At 46.3% G+C, this 20,610-nt stretch overlaps 1 protein-coding gene and 1 long non-coding RNA gene across 2 annotated transcripts in view; one reads left to right on the forward strand and one right to left on the reverse strand.

Annotated features, from left to right (window-relative positions):
* The window catches only part of LOC119624380 (uncharacterized), a 73,687-nt gene extending 72,688 nt beyond the window's left edge, over positions 1 to 999 (reverse strand). The window contains exon 1 of the long non-coding RNA XR_005240459.2: positions 885 to 999. This is a non-coding gene — a long non-coding RNA (uncharacterized lncRNA). The remainder of the gene's footprint in view (positions 1 to 884) is intronic.
* GNA14 (G protein subunit alpha 14) overlaps positions 1 to 20,610 on the forward strand; it is a 221,024-nt gene that overhangs the window by 195,786 nt on the left and 4,628 nt on the right. Inside the window, exons 3-5 of the mRNA XM_007969546.3 lie at positions 14,117 to 14,271; positions 17,185 to 17,313; positions 19,564 to 19,693. Coding sequence (XP_007967737.2) covers positions 14,117 to 14,271; positions 17,185 to 17,313; positions 19,564 to 19,693 — 414 coding nt within the window. The remainder of the gene's footprint in view (positions 1 to 14,116; positions 14,272 to 17,184; positions 17,314 to 19,563; positions 19,694 to 20,610) is intronic.

The raw sequence follows: 20,610 nt of genomic DNA on the forward strand, positions 1-20,610 counted from the left end.
AACCCATCATAAATGGAAAATATCAAAAGTCAAAAATGCATCTAATTTACCTAAACTGCCAAACAGCATAGCTTAGCCTGGCCTGCTAAATGCACTCAGAACACATTAGCCTACAGTTGGGCAACATCATCTAACACAAAACCTGTTTTATAATGAAGAATTGAATATGTCATGCAACTTATTGAACACTGACCTGAAAATGAAAACCAGAATGGTTGTATGGATACTCAAAGTATGGTTTCTACTGAATGGTTACTGCTTTCACACCATTGTAAGTCAGAGAATTGTTCAGTCAAACCATCATAAGCTGGGGACTGTTTGTAGAAGGTGTCAGCAAACATTTTCTGTAAATGGCTAGATAATAAGTGATTTAGCCTTGGTGGACCATACTGGCTTTGTCTCAACAGCTTGACGCTGCTGTTGCAGGTTTGAAAGCAGGCAGACAATATCATAATATCACAAGGCATAGCTGTCTTCCCATAGAACTTTATTAGCAAAAACAGGCAGTCTGCTGGATGTGGCCCATCAGCTGCAGTTTACCCTGATCTACGTGAAAGCATACACTGGTATCATACAGATGTTAGAAACCAATGTGGTAAAAGAGAAAGAGATTTCAAGACTGTGAGTGGTAGAGAGTATGCTCTGCGTTCACCAAATCCCATTCCACCTTCCATCTGAACACATGGGAAGAACACATTTTCCAGCCTCCCTTGCACTTAGCAGGAGCCTTGTGACTAATTGGCCCATAAGGTGTGTCCAGAGGTTAAGTCCACCAAGTCCCATAAGACTTCCTGAACACTGCTCCATGTTCTCTTCCCTCCCCTGCAGACTGGGTCAAATAATCTAGTGAAGGACTCCAGGGCCCTTCAAGTTGGTGTACTCACTTGCTGGAGCAAGCCTGGGTCCTGAGTAACTTTGTGGAGGAGAGTCCTCCCCACCCCTACCATGATCTCATAATGGACTGTGAAGGGTTGTAAAATACACCTGTGCTGTTAAGGCACTGAAATTCCAGGGTCATTAGCCTGTCCTCTCTAATCATACCATGTCTGGGCTCAGATCTGGATAAAGGAAAGAAACTGAAAAATAAATAGAGTTCTCTCCACGGCTAACAGCCTCCTGTCTGGCGTACCTGCAGTTTTTGATTGGGGAAGAGAGGAACGAGGAGGTTTTGGTGCTCGCAGTCTTAGAAAGTTTATGCATAAGAAGTAGTACTGTAGTTTGGGTCTGAGAAATGGGACCTTGAAGAGAGAGTCATTGTGAGGTAGGGTGGCAGAAAGGAGCAGATAACGGATAAGTAGCTTTTACAAAAATTGTACATTGAGGCTGGGCATGGTGGCTCACACCTGTAATCCCAGCACTTTGAGAGGATGAGGTCAGCAGATCACTTGAGGTCAGGAGTTGGAGACCAGCCTGCCCAACATGGTGAAACCCAGGATCTACTAAAAATACAAAGATTAACTGGGCGTGGTGGTGTGTGCCTGTAATCCCAGCTACTTGGGAGGCTGAGGCAGGAGAATTGCTTGAACCTGGGAGGCAGAGGTTGCAGTGAGTCAAGATCACACCCTTGCACTCCAGCCTGGGCAACAGAGCAAAACTCTGTCTCTCAAAAAAAAAAAAAAAAAAAGTACATGTACTGCACCAAAACTTGTAGTGAGGATTTATACTTGGTGTGATAGTTCATCTCTGCACTGGTTAAAATGGATTTCTTTAAGCTAGCCTAGAACCTCCCATGCTAACATCATGTCTCTGTCTCTTTGGCTTTATGCAGTAAAATTTACTAAAGTTAAAATAATAAACCAGTACCACAAACTCAGTGGCTTAGCAAAATGAAATTGATTTTGTAGTCACATCCGTGTCAATTCAATATAAGTTGGTGGGGGTGTGGCGCTTGGGCTCTGCTCCCCACAGTCATTCACAATCCAGATCCCCATCACCTTGAGTGTCTCCTCCCACCTGTTCTCCCTCACTCTCCCTCAGCTAAGAAATGGGAAAAGAAAGATGGAGGGGGATTGCATGGGAGGTTTTGGAGGTCAGGCCTGGTCATGGCATGCATTGCTTCAGCCTGAATTCCCTCACTCAGAACTCAGTAACATGGGCCCACCTGACTGCCAGGAAGGCCGGGAGACACAGCATGACCCGCAAGCCCAGGAAGAAAGGAAAATAGGATGTGCTGGACCCATAGCCATCCTGGCTTAGGGGGAAAATACTTTCAGCTCCCAATAACCAAGTGTACAAGTAAGTTTCTGAAACCAACCTGTTCTTAAATGGAAGGCTTGCTGGTGTTTTGTTGAATTACTGTGAGCCTTTAGTACTGCCTCCTTGTCTGGAAGGGCTGTGAACATAATCCAACACCAGAAAGAGAATGAGATTTCTCACAGCTGGTTGTGCCGCTGCAGGAAGCCCACAGGTGGGGCAAAGCATTTGTTACTTTCTCTGTGGCGGGGCCTTTTGGTCTGAGAGCTCCCTGAGCCCTGCTGCTCTGGTCACTCACCTTTTCTGCCCTCTGCCTTTCCCTGCAGAGTCCCAGCCTTTTCCCCAGCAGGGCCCTGGTCACTGGAAAATTGGGAGCAAACCCTGCCGTCCTCCCAGCAGCAGGCTCCGCAGATTCTGAAGATAGGCACAGACAAAAGAGATCTTCCTCTTGATAAACTGGACTGTCGGTGATAAAACAATTTTTATGTGCTAAAGAACTAAAAGAACTCTCTCAACTAGAGGAGGAAGGGAAGGAACAAGATAGTGGACAAGATGGTGACAGGGACAGAAAACTCTTATCTTCCCACAGAACATGACCATATCTAATGGCCCCTGGGCACATACAATTAACTGGCCCAAAACAAATATGTATTTTTTAAAGATGGGGTCTCGCTGTTGCCCAGGCTGGAGTGCAGTGGCGTGATCATAGCTCACTCCAGCCTCCAACTCCTAGGCTCAAGCGATCCTTCTGCCTCAGCCACTGAGTAGCTGGGACTACAGGCGCCTACCACCACGCCTGGCTACTTTTTTTTTTTCTCTTTGTTTTTCTTTTTAGAGACAGGTCTCACTTTGCTGCCCAGGGTGGTTTTGGATTTCTGGCTTCAAGTGATCCTTCCGCCTTGACCTCCTAACATGTTGGGATTACAGGCATGAGCCACCTTGCTGGGCCCCAAAGCCATTTTCTGAGAAGAAGCCCCACTGACCAAATACACACATTCCTTGTTTGGAGGGTGTTGAGGGAGTTGGGCTACCAGATGCTGTTTGGAAAATTTCACTTGATTTTGTTGCACTGAGGGTTTAGGCGCTTTCCAGAGCATCTTAGGGAAAGGCATGTTATGTGAAATGCAATGTAGCAAAGGCTGGTCTGGTCACCCTCCCACACCCCTGCTCCATTCACAGAACCACCTTTGGCAAGCACAGGCAGGAAGCCATGCTCTTGGCAGCAAGAAGGGAAGATGTAGCACCTTCTCCTCCCCTGCCATCAGGCCACCTCTAATGGGAAGTAGTCGTTAGCTCATCTCTTCACTCATCCCCAGTTGAAAGGTCTCCTTTCCTTTGAGCTCAGCATTTGTGTGGGGTCTGTTGTCATTCCTACTCAGAAGGACAGCTGGAATTCTGCAATCCTCAAGGTTAGGGCCTATTTCTATTCCCAGCAGCTAGCCCTGGATCTGGCGTGGAGCAGGGGCGTGACACTGTGCACTGAGTGGTGAACGAGTCTGCCTGCTGGTGCCCAGCTGAGTGTGGGATGTTGACGGCACCCCAACTGAACCCTAACTACCTTCTCCTGGACCTAAGGTGATCAGGGATTTTTGCCCCTACATAGAATTGAGCGGACCATAACGGAAGCTCTTGTGTGTCAGGGAGTCGGAGCTGCACAGAGTCCTGGGAAACAATGGGCTCATGATGGGGACTGAACTGCGTTTGCTGGTGGAGCTGTGAAGAAGACACTGGAAGGCTATTGCTGCTGTGTGTCTCGGGGAGGGGCTGAGGCCGCTATAGGTCAGCAGGGCTGGCAGTCAGGGAGAAAATGGGGATGCGAAGCAGGGAAGAGCAAGGGTAGGCTGGAACCTGCAAAGACAAAGCAGAAACCACAAAAGCCAAGTGGATTCTGGGGGGATGAACTGGAAGCTGCACAGGTGTCACCATCCTGATGGTGCAGGTAAGTTGTGGAAGAAGCTGGCACCCTTGGCCATGGATCTGCACATGTGCCTGCCCCAGGATGTGGAGAAGCTGAAGGAGAAGATCCAGGCAGGACTTAAATGTGCTGAGAGCACCTGCGAGGTTGACCAGAAGATCAGTGGGCTGTTTTTAAGCAGAAGCAGGCCTCTGAACTCCAGACCCATACGGTGGCTGCGTCCTTCTGCCTTGCAAGTCTCTTTCTGTTTCTTCTGTGGCCAGCCATAACCCAGAACCAAACATGGCGGGGCATTCTGGGAAACGTCAGTAGGTTCAGCTAAACTGGCACAGTGCAAGGCCACGCATACCATCTCTCAACTGCATTATTCACACTCACGTAGCTACAGGTGTTTAAGTATTTATGTATTTATCACAGGAGCCTTGGGAAAGAGCCTTTTTAGTGAAACACACTGAAGTTGCTGTTTTTTCAGAGACAGAGTCTTGTTCTCTTGCTCAGGCTGGATGGCAGTAGCACAATCATAGCTTACTCTAGCCTCTAACACCTGGGGTCAAATGATCTTCCTGCCACAGCCTCCAGAGTAGCTGGGACTACAGGCATGCATCACCAAGCTCAGCTAATTTATTTTTTATTATTTTATTTTTCGAGATGTGGGTCTTGTTTTGTTGGCTATGCTGGTCTCAAACTTCTGGCTTTAAGTGATCCTCCCACTTTGGTTTCCCAAATTGCTGGGATTAATTACGGTGCCCAGCCCCGACTGAAGTTTTGACTGTTAAGAGAAGATAAAGTAACTAACTTGGCCCCTCATGCCAACACTTTGTGGCCAGTAAATTCTGGTATTTATTTTTGTTGTTGGAGAAAAGAGGAAGCGAAAGAGAAGGATGAAGATTGTAGTAGAAATAAAGATTTCTGTTGAATCTTGAATTGGGTTTACAAAGCTTGCTTCCATTCTGAGTGCACGGGAGATTGGAGAAGTCTAGCTGCCTTTAGCTCCGTGTTTAATATTGAAGTGTTTGCAGAGTGGATGGAGTAAGCTTGCAGGGACAGGAGGGAGGGGAGCGAGTCCCTGCTGAGCTTAGAGTTTCCAGAGAAGATGAAAATTGATCAAAAGAAGCTGGAAACCCAATTTTTTTTACATGAAGTCTTAGTAATTAAATATTCTACATATGCTTTTAAAAGTATATTTGTAGATATTCTAGGTGTGCTTTAAAAAAGTATATATTCTACAGTTATTTTGAATGCATCAAAATGTATCCATAAGTTGAAATTTGCTGATCATAATGTTTGTCTATGTTTTTCCTGAGATTTTTGTCTGTTTACACTGTCAGTCAGTTAGTGAGAGAGGTATGTTCAAATCTCTATATGATGAAGATTTGTCCATTTCTCCGTTTCCACCTGTGACATTTTGCTCCACAGATTTTGATCCTATGTTAATAGCTACATAAAACTTTAGAGCTGCTATGTTTTTCCAAATCTTTTTGTTATTTGAAATATCCCTCTCTTCTAGCTCTAGCTCTGCTTTTCGCCTTGAAGTCTGCTTTTATCTTAGTAGAGAGACTCCAGTTTCCTCTGGGTTAGTGTTTGCACGGCAGATCTTTTGCCATCTTTTTATTTGTCATCTGTCTTTGCGGTTGTCCCATCTTCTTATGCTTGATTATTTTGGGTGGAGCCCTGGATACATATTTGAAAACATAATTTGAGGATGAGGAAGATCTCTCAAACTCCAAAAGAGAGTTTCCTTGTCTTCTGCCAGTTGTCTGGAGATACTTGATATCTGAGATTGTCATGATTCCAAGCTGAGTTGCAAACCCCTCAGGGCTGCCCTGTGGAATCCTAGCGGAGAGCCAGAGGCTGTGTGAGGGCCTTTTGCTCTTGCAGAACCTTAGACCTCAATCCTTGTCACTCTAGCCCTGTGATGTTGGAAAAAGAGCTGCTTAACCATCAGCTGTCCCTTCCAGAGTTGATAGAAGCCCCAGGAGTAAAACATCCTCATTGTAGGGCTCATCTGCTTGGGCACTGTCTTCCTGTATGTTGTGGCTTAGCAGTTATTAACTATTGCATCATTGCATTAGCTTTCTTTCTTTTTTTGAGACATAGTCTCACTCTCTTGCCCTGTTTGGAGTGCAATTGTGTGATCTCAGCTCACTGCAACCTCCACCTCCCAGGTTCAAGTGATGCCCCTGCCTCAGCCTCCTGAGTATCTGGGATTATAGGCATGCACCACACGCCCAGCTGATTTTTTGTATTTTTAGTAGAGATGGGGTTTCACAGTGTTGGCCAGTCTGGTCTCGAACTGCTGGCCTCAAGTGATCCATCTGCCTCGGCTACCCAGACTTCTGGGATTATAGGCATGAGCTACTGCGCTGGGCCTGCGTTAGCGTTCTAATACTTTCAAGCATATTTGCAAAATATTTTGTCTGCCATTTCTAGCTGCCCTTAGTGGGACAGTTGATTCAAATTTCCTAGTCATCCTCCTTTACCAGAATCAGAAGTTCCTTGTTTATTTTCTATAGGAAAAACTCCTTTCTTTGCCATGGTTAACTGGCATTTTCTTTATGATGTAATATTTTGCTTGAAAAGCTGATGGTTATGGAATATCAAAATTTTACTTCATAATTTTTGTTTAATAGAACACATAGTGTAATTCTGGACATGGAAAACACAGAGTATAATTCTGTAGTTGTTAAAGAGGGGTGATTTTACAAAAGTTGGAAATATTATGCTACAAAGAGTTCTCATATTTAATAATATTTTTTATCTTAATCTCACTTGTGTTGACAAAGCTTATAGCTATTGTACATCACAGTAGACACTTGAAATAGTAAGTTTTTATTATCTATGATGCATGTATTAGTCCCTTCTCACATTGGTATAAAGACATACTGGAGACTGGGTAATTTATAAAGGAAAGAGGTTTAATTGACTCACAGGTCCACATGGCTGAGGAGGCCTCAGGAAACTTACAACCATGGCAGGGGGGAAGCAGGCACCTTCTTCACAGGCAGCAGGAGAGAGTGTGAGCTTGTGAAGAGGGAACTGTCAAACACGAAACCATCACATCTCATGAGAACTCAATCACTATCACGAGAACAGCATGGGAGAGACCGCCCCATCCAATCACCTCCCACCAGGTCCCTCCCTTGACACGTGGGGATTGTGGGAATTACAATTCAGGATGACATTTGGGTGGGGACACAGAGCCAAACCATATCAATACATTAACAATGATTAATTTTAACAAAAAGGTTAGACAGGAGCAATTTGCTCAAGAGATCTATTGTATATCATGGTGACTAAGTTAATAATAATATATAGTATATTTGAAAACTGCAGGCTGGGCACGGTGGCTCATGCCTGTAGTCCCAGCACTTTGGGCAGCCAAGGTGGGCAGATCACTTGAGGTCAGGAGTTCAGGACCAGCCTGGCCAACATAGTGAAACCCCATCTCTACTAAAAATACAAAAATTAGTCGGGCATGGTGGTGGGCACCTGTAATCCCACTACTCAGGAGGATGAGGCAGGAGAATTGCTTGAACCCGGTGGGGCGGAGGTTGCATTGAGCTGAGATCATGCCACTGCACTCCAGCCTGGGGACAGAACAAGATGGTGTCTCAAAAAAAGAAAAAAAAAGAAAAGTGCTAAGGGAGTAGATTTTAAGTGTTCTCACCACAGAACAATAAGCGTGTGAGGTAATACAAATGTTAAACAACTTGTTTTAGCCACTCCACAATGTATACATGTATCAGAACACCAGCTTTTAAGTCATACATATATACAATTTTGTCAATTAAAATGTAAGTAAATAGAAATTAAAAATATAAAATTTAACCAAAATGCTTAATGATCTGACAAAGGAACAAGGACTCTAGCTTAACTGGGAAAGTCGATCTTGAACAGAGAGCTCGGAGCCCTGCTGTCCTGGGGCATTTATAGGGCAGGAAGCCCCCCGTGGGGAGGATCTGGTGGAGATGGGGCAGCCTGCTGGGCTCTGGGTCCCAGCCAGAGGGCCTCACCGCACTGGACAAGGACTGTCGCCGGCAGGCAGCCGCGGATCCCTGCGTGAAACCGGCAGGGCGCCACTTCATCAGCAGCTCCTGTTACTGTTAGCCTGGGAATTTCTGAATGAAACACACATGGAGGACATCTGCTTTCCAGGTTCCCCTGTCAGAGCAGTGAATATGGTGATTTTGTTTGAGAAAGGAAAAAGAGAAAGCCAGATATGAACTCAATTTTGAGAGCCTGGTCATGTTTCTGTATCACTGAGTTTGCTCCTATAATATTTACTCCTTTGAGAGTGATTTTTTTTTTTCAATTAAATATATGTGTTAGGCAATTTCAACTCATGATGTTTCTCTAGCCTCGGACTCTCTGTGAACTACAGACAGACCCATTTTATCCATCTGCCTTTTAGACATCTCCACTTAGATGCTGGCCACCTCAGACTCAGCATGTGCCCCACCCAAGTCACATCTCCCCTAACCCTCATCCTCTTCCGACTCTTGTCCTCTCTTTCCCTGAGATGAAGCCAGCCTTTAATGCTTTCCCCACAGTGCAGGAGAGTCCCTTGTGCTCAGAGTGCAGGTGCCGTGGAGGCTGTTTGAACAGGCCCATCCGAGTACCCACACACCTGTGGATGAGCTGCTTGCCAAACCAGAGTTATGCACAAAACTCCACTCTTTTGGGTCATTATCATTGTGCTTTTGCAATAGTATCTCACTCTTTCACTCAGGCTGAAGTGCAGTGGCACGATCTTGGCTCATTGCAGCCTTGACCTCCCAGGCTCAAGCAATCGTCCCACCTCAGCCTCCTGAGTAGCTGGAACTACAGGCACAACTACCATGCCCAGATAATTTTTGTATTTTTTGTAGAGATGGGGCCTCACTATGTTGCCCAGCTGGACTTGAATTCCTAGGCTCAAGCAATCCTCCCACCTTGGCCTCCCAAAGTAGTGGGATTACAGGCGTGAGCCACCGCACCCAGCCAACTCCACTCTTCAATACACAGACATTGTTAAGGGTCTACAGAAAGTCATTCATTTCATATTCCATATTACAATTAAAAATTGTATTTAAATAAAGGTTACAAGGTACTCCCTTCCTCATTCCTCCCTGCCCTTCCTCATACTTATCCCTGGAACATTCTCCGGGGCCTCAGCTGCCACTCTCTCCCCAGCCATCCTCATAATGACTTGTGACAAAAGAACAGACTCTTGCTAGGCCATTCTCATTCAGAGGGACAAAAATGACTTCTCTGACCAAGAACTTTTCCAGATAAATGGAGACTAACGGAACACAACCACTAAATGCAACATATGATCCTACACTGGGCTCCAGACCAGATAAAGGACATTCCTGGAACAACCGGCAAACTTTGGACAAGGCCTGAAGATTAATAATCTTTAATAATAATAATAATGGTGTGTCCATGCTCATTTCCTGATGCTGATCATTATACTGTGATTATGCAACATGATGTCCTTGTTTTTAGGAAATCACACTAAGTCTCTAGAGATAAGGCGGCATTGTGCCTGCAACTTACTCTCAAATGTTTCAGGAAAAAAGTAAATGTGTGTGTTGGCCCACATGGGTGTGAAGTGTGTGTGTGTTTGCACACACATGGAGGGAGAAAGGATGAATGATAAGCAAGGTAGTTAATTGTTCACATTTGGCCAATCTTGAATGGCATAGAACTCTTTGTACCATTTTCCCCACATTTTTGCAAGTCTTATATTATTTCAAAATAAGAGTTTAAAAATTCGGCTAAGTGCAGTGGCTCATGCCTGTAATTCCAGCACTTTGGGAAGCTGAGGTGGGTGGATCACCTAAGGTCAGGAGTTTGAGACCAGCCTGTCCAACATGGTGAAACTCTGTCTCTACTGAAAATACAAAAATTAGCCAGTGGTGGTGGCGGGTGCCTGTAATCCCAGCTACTTGGGAGGCTGAGGCAGGAGAATTGCTTGAACCCAGTGGGGCGGAGGTTGCATTGAGCTGAGATCATGCCATTGTGCTCCAGCCTGGGAGACAGAGTGAGCCTCTATCTTTAAAAAAATAAAAATAAATAAAAAATAAATCTCCGCACTTGGAGTACTTCTGGGCCTCTTGGGTGCAGTCTGCTCCAAATTCAAGTTCTACTGTTGGGTTTCCAAAGAGGTTGAGCTCTCTGCTTCTTTCAAGTCAGATTCTCCAAATTCCCCTCACCTGGCTAAACAGACAATATGTCTTCCTCTCCTGGTGAGGTCTCCCGGTGACCTGACAGGTCATATCTATATCTACTCCCTATTTTTCATGTAGAAGTTTGCTTTCCTCTTTGATATCTCACTGGGTTCCACTTTTTCTCTCTACTACAAGAGCCAAAGGCTGGGTTTATCCATTGCAACGTGTATCAGTCAGGATCTGTGCAGTAGGTCATGCCGTACTAACAAACTGCCCCTGAAGTTCAGCTTACTTAACTTTGTTGATAACTTGTGAGTTGATTTCTCACTCATGCCACATATCCAGCATGGCAAGTGAGGGCATATCTATGTTCACTGTAGTCACTTAGGAGCCCTGGGCGATGGAGGCTCCATCTTGTCTTATGCTTCCAAAATCACCACAGCGGATGAAAATGAGTGTGGTGCATTACTCACTGACTCTGAAAAGTTTTTCCTTTCCTTTTTCCTGTCCTTTCCTGTCCTCTCCTCCTTCCTTCCTCTCTCTCTCTCTCTCTCTCTCTCTTTCTTTCTTTCTCTTTCTTATGCAGGGTCTCATTCTGTTGCCTATGCTGGAGTGCAGTAGCTCCGTCTCACTGCAACCTCTGCCCCCCGGGTTCAAGTGATTCTCCTGCCTCAGCCTCCCGAGTAACTGGGATCACAGGCATGCACCACCAAACCCGGCTAATTTTTGTATTTTTAGTAGAGACAGTGTTTCACCATGTTGGACAGGCTGGTCTTGAACTCCTGGCCGCAGTTGATCCGTCTCCCTCAGCCTCCCAAAGTGCTGGGATTACAGGTGTGAGCCACTGCGCTCGGGCATAGCGTTTATTTTCAAAAGAGACAAGAGTGATTTCCACTCACATTTCATTCACCCTAAAGTTCAGTCCTACATTGTGTTTGTGAGAAGGAGAGATAGAAATGCATTTGTCACAGCCCTGATGATTGTCGCAGTACTAACGCTCAGCAGTTAACCTGATTTTGATAGTGAAACTTAGCAGTGCAGAAAAAGAGGCATGCCTATAAGAAGCAAGGACGCTGAGGGCCACCAGAGCCCAAGGTAGAATTACAGATTGGCCAAGTGTCACCTGAGCGTCTCCTCCTCTGAGTGGCTGCCCTGACCTGCTCTGTGCTCCCACCATGACCTGCACGGACTTCTGTCTTCCCACCCTAGCATGCTTTCACTCTTTATTTTCTCATGATTTTCTGCCTTGTTAGGTAGATGAATTTTACATGCACCACAGATGTTTACTGCACGCACCTATCAATAGAAGGCACCTATTATTTGCAATAGAAGGCACTGCACTAGGTTCTGGGATATAAGAACAAATAAGACATTGGTTCTGCCCTCGTGGCATTTCCTGGCCTGCCATGAAGGCAGAGAGGAAAACAGACATTTTACATTGAGAGGGTAGACCTCAGCACAGCTGACCTATTTGGGAAGCAAGAGGGTGGCGAGAGGAGGGGAGGACGTGGGAGACAGCTGTTCTGCACCACACTGGACAATCACCGTCCAGGTTCTCCGTCCATCATTCTTGGTGGTCAGGAAGAGGCCCCATGATGTGCAGCATGCCAGTGGTGAGATTAGAAGTCAGGGTTTAGAGGCTACGGATGTATCCTGTTTTGCAAACAAGAAATACTTATTAGACATCTGCTACAATAGTAAAGGCTAATTCTACTTACATTTAAGTAACACTTTATAATTCAGGTGCCCGTGGAAATCATGGCTCATTTTACAAATGAGGACACTAAGGCAGGTAACTTGTTGGGGTCCTTAAAAGTCCCGACTACACCATTTAGAACTCAGGGTCCTGATTCCCAGTCCAGCACACTTTCCAGTAATCCATCCTGCCTGGACCTTGTTTGAGACCCTACCTGCCTCTGAAGGTCCTACAGTCTCCAGAAGAGTTTCCATTCACTTTCATGATAGGTGTGGGGAAGAGTCACATCGATTTAATCACAGTCCTTGGTTAGGATGAGCCAAGTGGATGTGTAAGATCCTCCTTTTCTCTGGCTTGCTGTTGGATAATTATAAGGATGAACAACGCACGATAAAAGTGACTTTTCAGGGGGTACCATCTACACTTGACATCCCAGCTACTAAGCAGATGCTTGCTGACTCACAGCTGCCGGTGTAGCCAGCCCTGCATGGTGATGTAATTGCTGTGGGATACAGGAAGATGGGAGGGGGAAGAAGAGCCTGGGGTCCTGCTTCTGTTGCCAGGATTCATTTGTCTGCTACAACTTGCAGCCAAGGAAAGGATGCTGAGTCTCTGGGGCCAACACGTGGAAATGCTGTGGCTGCAGGCCAACCTTATCTTTTCCATTTTCTGAGGTTTGGAAAGATTTCTGGCTCATGCTAGCCTCCCATTGATTAAATGAGATAATGTATGTAGAGGCCTTGGCACATAGTACATGGCCAATAAATGGTAATCTGTGGTAATAGTAATAATTACAGTAATAATGGCCTTAATTCCCATGGTAATAGAGAAATAATTATTTAATAATCATAGTAATAATAAATATGATAATATTATAATCAGTGGTGTGGGGAGAGTAGTGCATTGGGAGAGAGGCTCCCAGTGGGAAAGAGCTGTATCAGTGATGCAAGAAAATGAAAAGCAAACTGTGTGGGAATGCGTTGTACTCTCCCCACAGTTTTGCTGGCAAGCTAAAACTGCTCTAAAAAGTAAAGTCAATTATTATATATACATATATTTTATTTTATTTTATTTTTTGAGACGGAGTTTCACTCTGTCGCCCAGGCTGGAGTGCGATAGAGTGATCTCAGCTCACCGCAAGCTCCGCCTCCCATGTTCACACCGTTCTCCTGCTTCAGCCTCCTGAGTAGCTGGGACTACAGGCGTCCGCCGCCACACCTGACTAATTTTTTGTATTTTTAGTAGAGACGGGGTTTCACCGTGTTAGCCAGGATGGTCTCGATCTCCTGACCTCGTGATCCGCCCATCTCAGCCTCCCAAAGTGTAATTGTTTTTTTTGTTTGTTTGTTTTTTTGAGACAGAGTCTCGCCCTGTCGCCAGGCTGGAGTGCAGTGGTGCCATTTCGGCTCACTGCAACCTCTGCCTCCCAGGTTCAAGCGATTCTCCTGCCTCAGCCTCCTGAGTAGCTGGGATTACAGGTGCCCGCCACCACACCTGGCTAATTTTTGTATTTTTAGTAGAGACGGGGTTTCACCATGTTGGCCACGCTGGTCTTGAACTTTTGACCTTGTGATCTGCCCACCTCAGCCTTCCAAAGTGCTGGGATTACAGGTGTGAGCCACTGCACCTGGCCAGCTTTTTTTTTTTTTTTTAAATGAAAGAACAAAATCCCAGACTGATGATTAGTTGGTATTATTGTATTTCAGTTCTCTAAAGACAATGCACCTCCTTTTTGCGTGTACCAGGTGGACCAGCTTCCAACATTTTTAAATGGCCTCATTGGCTGTGCAGAGACTCAGATGAGTCACATGTTAATGAAGAAGTAAAGTTTTCTGGTAGGATGATAGCTCCAGTGTCTCTCTATTTACCACTGGGTGTTGAATGCTGGTGAAACTGACCCAGGACATGGCTGGGCACAGAAGCTGTAGGTCTTGGGCTGTCTGTGGTCTCTCCACAGAGCTAAGCAGCCGCATCATCTCCACTCAGCATGGCTGCAGTGGGTATGTTGGCTGCGAGCAGCTCCTGGGAGGGTGCCCACCATGCCTCATGCCTAGTGAGAGCTCTCCAAATCTACAGACCAGGGCAAGTCTTGTCCAGACATTGCCAATGGGTTGACTTCCTTTCCTTTGCCTGATGCAAGGTTCTCTTTTCTTTGAGTAGGAAAATGCCCAGATAATCAGAGAAGTGGAAGTGGACAAGGTCTCCATGCTCTCCAGGGAGCAGGTGGAGGCCATCAAGCAGCTCTGGCAAGATCCAGGCATCCAGGAGTGTTATGACAGGAGGAGGGAGTACCAGCTGTCGGACTCTGCCAAATAGTGAGTACAGAGCCCAGCCTGGCTGCCCGCGGTGCTTTCAGGCAAGCTCGGCCACACTTCAAAGAAGTTTCTCGCTGAACGCTGCTGAAATGCGGTGCACAGCGGCAGCGCTACCTGCCTCCGCTTTTCCGTATCCCACCTGACCTCTTGGTGCCATCTCTCACCACCTCCTAAAGCCGTCAGTCACTCTGTGGATCGCAGACCTCTTTTCCTGCCGACACCCACCTGCTCTCGCTGTGTTCTAAGCCTGTCATTTCCAGTGAGAGACTCAATCAAATCTGAGGTCCCTTAAGTGGGATTGATCTCCTTTGGAGTGCTGAAATTACCTGATTTAAACAAGAAATACCCTTGCTTTTGGCTTCTATTTTCCTCCTCTCTATATTCCTCTGCCTTTCGGGTTTCCCCATCAGAAGACAGCCAGTCCAATTGCCCTAAAATCCTAAGTCAAGTTTAGAGCAGCGGGGCCATTGACCCATCAGCTGCTGATCTGGTGCTGCCCTCTAGTGGCACAGGCAGGCTGTGCTCCCAGCACACACAGGAAGCTCAATCCTTTGTTTATGGGCCGCCTGTGATGGCCTACACACTGTGTTTTGGACCCATACAGCTCAACTTTTAATTCATTAATCCTTGAAGGTAAGAAGATTTCTATTTAGATGTCCCAGCATGCAAGCTGTCCCATAGAGATGACAGATTTTCACTTTCTTAGGCATTTCCTGTTCACATCTGTAATCCCAGGGACTTGGAAGGCAGAGGTGGGAGGATCGCTTGAAACCAGGAATTCGAGACTAGCCTGGGCAGCAGAGCAGACCCCGTCTCTGCAAAAAATACAAAAATTAGCTGGGCGTGGTGGCCTGTGCCTGTAATCCCAGCTACTCGGGAGGCTGAGGCGGGAGGATGTCTTGAGCCTAGGAGGTTGAGGTTACAGTGAGCCTTGATTGCACCACTGCAATATAGCCTGAGTGACAGAGTGAGACTCTGTCTCAATAAAAGGAAAATTTAAATAAATAAATAAATAATATCCCAGGGCAATGCCTCCTCAGTCTGGCCACTGGGCAATAGTTTGATATGGGTCCTTCTTAAAGTGGCAATAACTTCTGCTTCTGCAGCTCAGCTTTCTCACATGTCCCATATCATCTTCCATCCCCTGAGGCTCAGGAATCCCTTCCCCAGATCTGCCTCCTTCCCTTTGGGTACCACTGTCACCCTCGGAGCAGGCATTGAGCTGGACAAGGCATTGGGCAGGAGAGGAAGCCAGAAGTGTCACGTCCTGTGGTTTCAATGACCTTTCTTTGGTGTTTATCCCGGGCTGAGAGTTTAATGTCATTAATCCAGGTTGGCACAACTAATCTAAGTGCAGGAATGTTTAGGTGCAAAAAAGCCTCAAGGCAGGAAAATAAACCCCAATAAGGTGTTAGATCAGCATAGAGAGGTGGAAGAAGGAAAGAGTGCCACGGAGGAGGGTTTGCCTTTGACACCTCAAGGAGCCAGGAATAGGCACGACGTTCCTGAGCCATACCTGAGGTGGCCTGAGTTACCTGCCTCTGTGAAGTCCTGGGGATTAGCTAGGGCTCTTGATGTAGATCCATTTGGAGAAGACCCACCAGACCTGCTACAGAATTCAATGTAACCCTGAAAACCACGGGGGCAAGGCCACTGACATGGACGAGGGGCATGGCTAGGGTGGTGCTCAGAGCTGTCACAGAGAAAACAGCCTGTCCTAAACCCAGTTGCCCGACCTTCCAAACCGGCAGGACTCAAGGCACTTGCTCATTTTCTCCATCTGAGCCAGCGGTTTTCAATCCCTCGGCTAGAGAGGTCTGCTTGCGATGCGCCAGGCACTGTGGTAAGGGCTGCAGGTATTAAACAACCAATGCTCTCTGCTCTCAGAGAATGTACAGTCTGGTGAAGCAAGCCAGGTATAAATCAAATAATTACACATCAAAGTACAGCAAAAACAGTGATAAGCCCTGGGACTGTATCTGGGCAGGGAGGTGGGTTGTGGAAGGCTGCCCCAGTGCTTTGCTTCTGGAGCTGAAGGCATGTGGTGAACAGGGTTTGCCTGTGACCTCTTGGTTAGCCTCCATGTGAACCTGCTCAGCCCCTGATCCCGTGCTGGGACAAGGCAGGGCTGATCTCAGTTTGCAGGGGGCTCTGCATCTCCAACTCTTTTGTTAGCTAGGGCCTGAGTTACAGTTATTTTACCTAAAAATGTCTTTTAGAAAGGCCTTAAAGTTGTTGTGGTTTTTTTTTTTAAAAAAAGGATTCTCTTATTTTACTACAGAAAAAAAAATATGTTTTAAGATCAGGGCTTCAATATATGGCCAAAAATAAGTGAAGGCAAGTTTTGGGTTATTTTAGGAGATGTATAGTTTCCCAGTGTCTTCAACAGGAAAACTTTTTCTTGTTGCTGTTGTTTTGAATTTCTCCTCGGCCTGTGTCTGTGTATTTTCTTAGAAACTCTATTTAGTTCATTGAGCAAAGCTTTGGAGAACAGCATCTCCATTATATAATGCTCTTGGACAAGGGTGAGTGGGAGGGAGAAGGGCCTCTGGAGGGAGGATGACAGATGGGGCGTTGGAGAGAGCCATTTCCAACATCCTGGTCCTTCCAGCCCCACTGTCTCCCTCGCTGGTCAAATAGAAGCGATGGAGCTTAGAACCCAGGAGCCAGAGACGGAGTGCTCTGCAGATGTTCCAGAAGGCTCATGGAAGTCCTTCTGACCCATATTGTTGTCAAAACAGTCATAGGAAGGATGGAGAAGCCTGGCCTGGCGCTGGCTCTCAGGAAAGTCATTGATGGAATTCATGTGTCTCTGTGGGGCTCACTGTGAGTGGGGGGTGACTTCCTTTGAATAGGATGGACATTTCTCCCTTCTCTAAGAGGAGACTCAGTTCCTTGTTCTCTGATATACAGTTACCTGACTGACATCGACCGCATTGCCACACCATCATTTGTGCCGACACAACAAGACGTGCTTCGCGTCCGAGTGCCCACCACCGGCATCACTGAGTATCCATTTGACTTGGAAAACATCATCTTTCGGTGAGTCTGTCCCCCTGATGTACCATGAAGAATCCGCCCAGGCTTGGAAGTCCCCAGATGGATTCTTAAACGTGTTATTGCTAAGCAGGGATTATATCTCTTAGGACAGAGTGACCCTCTCTGCTCAGGGTATTTAGAACTGTGGTAGATCTCAACCCTAGAATGAAGAGGAAGTCACCTTCCTATTACCCTTGGAGAAGAAGGGTTTCCTTACTGGAACCTGGAATGATTCTTATGTGTAACACACACACACACACACACACACACACACACACAAATGTATATACTTCTGTATCCCACAAATTGAATATAGTGATTATCGATGTCTTTTCCTTAAAGGTGAATAATACTTCCTTTCTCCTCTATTTTCTCCTCCAAGATTTATCCTTAGAAAATTAAGAATTTATACAAAAATGTGTATTAAAACTATGAGGAATAATATATACAAACTAACAGCCGTGTAAAAATGTATGCATTCCTACTTACAAATATAGGAAATACTTTTAGGATGACTTCAGTGAATCTTCACTGCATTTAGTTATGGTAAAAAGTGAATAATACAGGGCATATATGTAGCACTGCACATTTCAAAGCACTTTTATATCCACTATTTCCCTTGTTCTTCCTAAAAATTATCGCACATGATTTTCTAGTTGAGACAACACACCAGTCCTCCCACATCCGGGTCCTGTCTGATCCCCAGTTATAGCTCAGTGCTTCTCTATCCAGAATTGCTGTGTTTGGGGAGCCCTCGGGTCCAGCCCCTCAAAAATGTCCCCCATCTATATTAGCGTATCCCTGATTTTAATAGTAGCCCCCGTGCGCCCATGAATTTCTCCTGGCCTTTTCACAATTAACTGCTTTTTGCCACGTCCAAAACCTCTCAGAGAGAGGCTCCCAAGGATTTTATTTGTTTTGTTTTAGAAAAGACTTTTATTTCTTCTAAGTTTATCCTTCTTGGACTGTGAAGAATGGGTTTTGCATTACTTTCTAGAGTCTGCTGAATGGGTTTAACATCATCCACCAGTGAAATCTATTACTTTACAACTCAGAGCACCTCTCCCAGTGGGATATTTCTGGCTGAAAAATTCTGATCTTTGAAATTGAGGCCTTTATAGAATGGCTTCTTCAAGCTCAGCCTTTTAACAGTTGCAATGTCCTGTTTCCAGATGGTTCCCTGCTGTGATAGCCAGCCACGAACACGTCATTGTGGGAGTGGTCGCACCTCCAGGACATGGTTCAAGGACAGGATTGAATTTTTCGTTTTCCTTCCTGCACTTTTCTGGACAACAGTTCTGGGTGGTTGGCCTGTGGGCCACCTAAGCACATCGACCTCAGGGACTGGTGTGTGTGGTGGGGCGGTGAGGTAGGGGTGGGTGAGGGTCACTTGGCAGCTGTATCTGGTCCATTATGTATTTTCTTTGGCTCACTTGGTGTTATTAAGAATCGTTTGAGCTAACACATTGGATACGTTGTTTCTCCTGTAAAGGCAGAGGCTGTGGTCATGGTGAGCCTGCGTTTTGTTCTGCAGAGCTTGGCTGCAGGTACGCGGCAGGCTTCCCTGCAGACAGGGCCCCCGGCTGTTGTGCCGTGTATGTTTTTATACTTTGGGGAGCCCACTTGCCTCATTCCCATGAACTGCCTGATTCCTGGAGCATTTGAGCTCGTGATCCCTGGGCTGCGAGTTGCTGACATTTTTCCCAAAGACACAGATAGCGGCTTTGGATTTCTGTGCTGGACAGAGGACACTTGCAGGTTTTTATAGGGAACAAGAGGTGGCATCCAGAGAATGCAGAAAGGATTTACGGTAAAATAGAGGACCCACGAAAACAGAATAGGCTCAGGTCCTGAGTCCAGCGTGGGGGACCCGGAAGACAGCTGGCCACTCTGTCCCTCTTGTGTCTGGTATCCAGGGACTCTGCAGTGGTCGCCACAGAACCCAAGTGGATGTTTGCGTTTTCTGCCTGGACACTGGTTAGCTTCCTAACCAGCAGGCTCCCCAGGTCACCTCTGCATGTCTTCAGAAATGTCATTTACATTCTCTGCCTTCTTTGCCAGGAAACATCCAGTGGTCCCTCATTGCTTAAAGCAGCAGCATCAAACATTTTAAAACTTAGGACCTCTTTTCTGTCTTAGAGATTATTGAGGACCCCAAAGAGCGCTGGTTTCCATGCTATAATAATTCATGTCCTTTTCCCCCAAAGTGTCATGTATTCCAACCTTTGAAGGATCTGTGTTTCTACACAACAGGATGGTGGATGTTGGTGGCCAACGATCGGAAAGACGGAAATGGATTCACTGCTTTGAGAGTGTCACCTCCATTATTTTCTTGGTTGCTCTGAGTGAATATGACCAGGTCCTGGCCGAGTGTGACAATGAGGTACGCTAGGCGGGAAGTTTGGGTAGCTGTGGAAGCCAGAGCCCTATTCTGTGTTTTCTAAGAAGGCAACCAGGTCAGGAAATAGACCCTCGTCATTAGGTTCAATAGTCTTGCTACTCAAAGTGTGACCTGTGGATCAGTGGCACAGGCATCACTGGGATGGCTTGTTAGAAATGCAATCTTACTGAATCAACCCCAACCAACTACATCAGAATCTACATTTTAACAAGACCCCAGGTAATTCAAATACGTATGAAAGGCTGAGAATCATGGGCCTGGAACCTGGGTTCTAAACTTGAATGCACACTGGAGTTCGCTGAGGGACTTAACGAAAACCTGGTGCCTGAGTCCAACCCCAGAGATTCTGATTGAATTGGTGGTGAAGGGGGCCTGAGTGGGGGGAATTTTAAAAAGCACCCCAGGTGAATCCACTGTGCTGTGAAGGTTGGAACCTATTCAAAAGCCTAGGTTCTCATCCTTGGTGGCATAGTGGAATCTCTTGGCAAGCGTTTTACAAATGCCATCTCTTCGACCGAACACTAAAAATTCATATTTACTGAGTTTAGGTTGAGGCTTCTCTTGAGAGTCCACTAGGAATTCTACTGCATCGCCAACGCTGAGCAGCGCTATCTCTAAAACACTTTACCTGGGCGCACAGGCTTCCTAACCTCCATAGGCCCATGGTGCTCCCAAATTAGATCCCTAGTGGACCTGGGGTGGGCAGTGGTGCTGGATGCTTGGAGCTGTTCTGGGGCTGCCTGGGATTGCATCTGCCTTCACGTCTCCTGGGAGGGCCTCCCTCAGGGCAGCTGGGATGGATCCAGCCTGGTCAGGCACGCATTGTCCCCTCAGAGCGGCCATAGCACTGGCTGTGTCCAATTCCATCAGTGGGAGCTGCCCTGAGAGTGAAGAGGACC

Source organism: Chlorocebus sabaeus, chromosome 12 (assembly GCF_047675955.1).
Source record: "Chlorocebus sabaeus isolate Y175 chromosome 12, mChlSab1.0.hap1, whole genome shotgun sequence".
Classification (NCBI taxonomy): domain Eukaryota; kingdom Metazoa; phylum Chordata; class Mammalia; order Primates; family Cercopithecidae; genus Chlorocebus; species Chlorocebus sabaeus.